Source organism: Mizuhopecten yessoensis, unplaced genomic scaffold, assembly GCF_002113885.1.
Source record: "Mizuhopecten yessoensis strain PY_sf001 unplaced genomic scaffold, ASM211388v2 scaffold10359, whole genome shotgun sequence".
In the NCBI taxonomy this organism is placed as follows: Eukaryota; Metazoa; Mollusca; class Bivalvia; order Pectinida; family Pectinidae; genus Mizuhopecten; species Mizuhopecten yessoensis.
Window position 1 is genome coordinate 620,120 of NW_018408507.1, and position 5,250 is coordinate 625,369.

A 5,250-nucleotide genomic window follows, 5' to 3' on the forward strand; every position below is an offset into this window, starting at 1 on the left:
GGGGGGGGAAGCTGCGTTCAAACATAGATAATACAGTGATAATTTTAATATTTCAGAATGATATACAGCTTTAATAGTCACCTAACAGTACTACCGTAGGGAATTATAGGTTTGCACTCTGTCCGTCAGTCCTTTGTTTGCAGAGTTCACATGCTTCACCCTTCTTTATACAGAGTTGTGGCCCTTTGCTTACCTTGAATCACTTAGTCCAGGGCAAATCTCTGATACTCTGTGACATGCAAATGTCAAATTTTGTAATTGAGACCATTACAGGATGAATGAGTGTTATGTACTGAAATTGGGTTTTGTGCCTATCAGTATTCAGGGGTCTAGCCTTACCCCTTTTTCTCACTGCTTCCTTGTTAAGAGTCGGGGACTAAGTCCCGACTTGGGACTTAGTCCCTGACTCTTAACAAGATAGCAGTGAAGATCAACACAATATCACCATAATTATACACAACTGATGGGCACGAAGAGATGAACACCCCCATACTAACAGAATAGCCATCCAGGGTCTGGCCCTACAATGAGGACTGAATCTCTGACTCATAACATAGAAACTGTTGAGATCTACATGCCATAACCATACACATAATCGCTGGGCTTGAGAGAAGTACACATATGCTACCATGATTATCCCCAGTGGTCCTTTAGGCCCTGGGGTCAATTTTGAATGGTTCAGATTATGCTTCCAGGATTAGTCCAGGGCCTGGCCCCACTCCTGGGGACTTGACCTTAGGGTCATTACCCTGAAATAATTGAGATCCCTACCCCAGTACTCTCTTGGTCCCTAATATATGGAAATCTATTGTTGTACAAAGAAAGAGTATAAATACCTTTGGAGCTGATCATGAGGTTCAGACAAAAAATTGAGCAAAAATTCAGGCCCTATTGCTGTAGGAGCCTCTTGATTTCACAGAAACTAGTATAGAAGGGAGCTGATTTAGGGAAGGCTGTCTGTTCACTATTCTGGCAAATGTATATATATTAATTATAGCGTTTGACACTATTTAGGCACTTACATATATTTGACAGTGATGATTAATTTCTGTCATCACTCAATCTCATGTTCAATACATCAAAAATATCAATGCATACACATATCCATTTACCCGTTATATTTTTTGTTCCATTCACAGAATTTGGCTGATAAAGAAATTTCTTCATTGGTATTTCGTAAAGAGGATAACTAAAAATGGTAAGACAATTTTCTCTGAAACAAAAATGGCGGACTTCCAAAATGAAACAACTGTATTTAAATCTCTATAAAGGTACATGTTCACATCAGGCAATGTTCTGAGTGTCCTTTTGTCACAAAATTTTGTACAAAGAAATTCACTTTATTACGAAGAAAATTTAATTCAGCACACATACATTCTGTTATCTAGGTTTTGGTTTATTTATTATCTTGCTGTTACTGTTGCAGATCTTGCACTGAATGAATTACGAGAAAAAAGGAAACAAATTGTAAGTGTTTTGATTACATACCTAAGTAATACTTAGTGATATAGGTCCCCTTTCAGGCCTGTAATGATTTATTATAGAACCTTTTACATATACCCGGTATGTATTACAAAACTAGGTGATTATCCACTTGTAAAATTGACTGATAAATTATAAATTGAATGAATTAAGTGAAATAAACTATTTTGGTGCCTTTGAAGGCTTCTCCTAGCAAAAAGAAGTGCGTTATTTTCCCAAAAGTTAAAGTAAAAAGTGAAGACTATCTTCCCAAATTCAATAAATATAAAGCTGTATTTTCCCAATTCATATAGGAACCAGCTGTTGTAAAATTTAGGATGAAAAAACACTCATTCTGATATTGACTGCTAGGTTTTAATCAGTCTGGTAATGACTGCTAGGTTTTAATCAGTCTGGTAATATAATGACTGCTAGGTTTTATTCAGTCTGGTAATGACTGCTAGGTTTTAATCAGTCTGGTGATATAATGACTGCTGGGTTTTAATCAGTCTGGTAATATAATGACTGCTGGGTTTTAATCAGTCTGGTAATATAATGACTGCTAGGTTTTAATCAGTCTGGTGATATAATGACTGCTAGGTTTTAATCAGTCTGGTAATATAATGACTGCTAGGTTTTAATCAGTCTGGTAATATAATGACTGCTAGGTTTTAATCAGTCTGGTAATATAATGACTGCTAGGTTTTAATCAGTCTGGTAATATAATGACTGCTAGGTTTTAATCAGTCTGGTAATATAATGACTGCTAGGTTTTAATCAGTCTGGTAATATAATGACTGCTAGGTTTTAATCAGTCTGGTAATATAATGACTGCTAGGTTTTAATCAGTCTGGTAATATAATGACTGCTAGGTTTTAATCAGTCTGGTAATATAATGACTGCTAGGTTTTAATCAGTCTGGTAATATAATGACTGCTAGGTTTTAATCAGTCTGGTAATATAATGACTGCTAGGTTTTAATCAGTCTGGTAATATAATGACTGCTAGGTTTTAATCAGTCTGGTAATATAATGACTGCTAGGTTTTAATCAGTCTGGTAATATAATGACTGCTAGGTTTTAATCAGTCTGGTAATATAATGACTGCTGGGTTTTAATCAGTCTGGTAATATAATGACTGCTAGGTTTTAATCAGTCTGGTGATATAATGACTGCTGGGTTTTAATCAGTCTGGTAATATAATGACTGCTAGGTTTTAATCAGTCTGGTGATATAATGACTGCTAGGTTTTAATCAGTCTGGTAATATAATGACTGCTAGGTTTTAATCAGTCTGGTAATATAATGACTGCTAGGTTTTAATCAGTCTGGTAATATAATGACTGCTAGGTTTTAATCAGTCTGGTAATATAATGACTGCTAGGTTTTAATCAGTCTGGTAATATAATGACTGCTAGGTTTTAATCAGTCTGGTAATATAATGACTGCTAGGTTTTAATCAGTCTGGTAATATAATGACTGCTAGGTTTTAATCAGTCTGGTAATATAATGACTGCTAGGTTTTAATCAGTCTGGTAATATAATGACTGCTAGGTTTTAATCAGTCTGGTAATATAATGACTGCTAGGTTTTAATCAGTCTGGTAATATAATGACTGCTAGGTTTTAATCAGTCTGGTAATATAATGACTGCTAGGTTTTAATCAGTCTGGTAATATAATGACTGCTAGGTTTTAATCAGTCTGGTAATATAATGACTGCTAGGTTTTAATCAGTCTGGTAATATAATGACTGCTAGGTTTTAATCAGTCTGGTAATATAATGACTGCTAGGTTTTAATCAGTCTGGTAATATAATGACTGCTAGGTTTTAATCAGTCTGGTAATATAATGACTGCTAGGTTTTAATCAGTCTGGTAATATAATGACTGCTAGGTTTTAATCAGTCTGGTAATATAATGACTGCTAGGTTTTAATCAGTCTGGTAATATAATGACTGCTAGGTTTTAATCAGTCTGGTAATATAATGACTGCTAGGTTTTAATCAGTCTGGTAATATAATGACTGCTAGGTTTTAATCAGTCTGGTAATATAATGACTGCTAGGTTTTAATCAGTCTGGTAATATAATGACTGCTGGGTTTTAATCAGTCTGGTAATATAATGACTGCTAGGTTTTAATCAGTCTGGTAATATAATGACTGCTAGGTTTTAATCAGTCTGGTAATATAATGACTGCTAGGTTTTAATCAGTCTGGTAATGACTGCTAGGTTTTAATCAGTCTGGTAATGACTGCTAGGTTTTAATCAATCTGGTAATATAATGACTGCTAGGTTTTAGTCAGTCTGGTAATGACTGCCAGGTTTTAATCAGTCTGGTAATGACTGCTAGGTTTTAATCAGTCTGGTAATGACTGCAAGGTTTTAATCAGTCTGGTAATATAATGACTGCTGGGTTTTAATCAGTCTGGTAATGACTGCTGGGTTTTAATCAGTCTGGTAATGACTGCTGGGTTTTACAGATTGTAATTGGCCTTTGCCTTAAAGCACTAGTTGAATATGTCTTTGTCCAGTTGGCATTTATATTGACTGAATGACCACTAAATTAGTTCAATGCTTAAATGATGACAATTTGTACATAAATATCATATATTGTGTGACTACATGATTTGTCAAAACAATGATTATTCTGAAACTTCAGGGGAAAATATACTTAGTTTTCACATTGTATCTGTCCTTGTCAAATTTTCCCTGGTTAGGATGGTTGGCCAGATGGTTGGCCTGTGCCTTTATGACCAGAAAGAAGAAAGTAATCTTTTTCTCATTGTAGAATTTTGCTGATTAATTAAATCAATAATCTTGTACTTATTATCTGCCAGTTGGAAGAGGTCATGGAAAAAGAGACATACAAAAAAGCCAGGGAAATCCTACAGAAGTTTGATCCTGCCAGATTTAAAGAGTTGGAAGTGAGTAATATAATCTAGTTATTTGTTATTCAACTCCAGGACAGTGTAAATAGTACAGTGAATATTCTATGTATGGATGGTCTGGTGGCGCAGTGGATAGTGCACTCACCTTTCACCAAAATGGCCAGGGGTTCATTTAGTCTCCCCAGTCGGAAATGAAAAGGCTGACTGGTCCCTTTGTCAAGCTAGACAAAGGGACCAGTGGGTCTTGAAACATAGTGACATATTTAATACATATACTATTTGTGTATAAGTAAAACTTTGATATTACATATTTCCAAACCGATGAGTCTTATTGAATACATCTTTATCACATAACTGACCCATTTTACTATGTCATACGGCCATGTCATAAATATGGTATTACACACGTGTAATAAAACCTAAAGGTGCTGGGATTGGTCAAAACCGTGGAAACGTATTCATCCACCACTACGAGTACTACTTTTATTTACTATATAGCATGATACATTTACTATTCTTCTAAATGAATTAGAAATGAATTAGAAATGATTATTTTGTCATTATTATTTTCTTATTGCAATTAAAACTGTTCATAATTTTTAGCTCACCTGGCACGAAGTGCCAAGTGAGCTTATGCTGTGGCGCGGCGTCCGTCGTCCGTCCGTCCGTCGTCCGTCCGTCCGTCCGTCCGTCTGGCGTCAATATTTTACTTTAAACGACTTCTTCTTAATAACCGAAAGGCCTAGGGTGTCGATATTTGGCCAGAAGCAAACTTGGATGAAGGGCTACAAAGTATGTTAAAATTAATGACCTTCACCTATTTTCAAGGTCACAGGGGTCAAATATGTCAAAAACTTTAAACATCTTCTTCTCAATAACCAAAATGCCCAGGGAGTTGATATT

The 5,250-nt window shown here is 35.4% G+C and overlaps 1 protein-coding gene across 2 annotated transcripts in view; it reads left to right on the plus strand.

The window, feature by feature from the left end:
* Window positions 1-5,250, plus strand: part of LOC110460341 (protein lunapark-B-like) — a 25,383-nt gene that overhangs the window by 5,019 nt on the left and 15,114 nt on the right. For both annotated transcript variants that reach the window (XM_021513199.1, XM_021513201.1), the window contains exons 4-6: window positions 1,140-1,198; window positions 1,427-1,467; window positions 4,297-4,383. In XM_021513199.1, coding sequence (XP_021368874.1) covers window positions 1,140-1,198; window positions 1,427-1,467; window positions 4,297-4,383 — 187 coding nt within the window. The remainder of the gene's footprint in view (window positions 1-1,139; window positions 1,199-1,426; window positions 1,468-4,296; window positions 4,384-5,250) is intronic.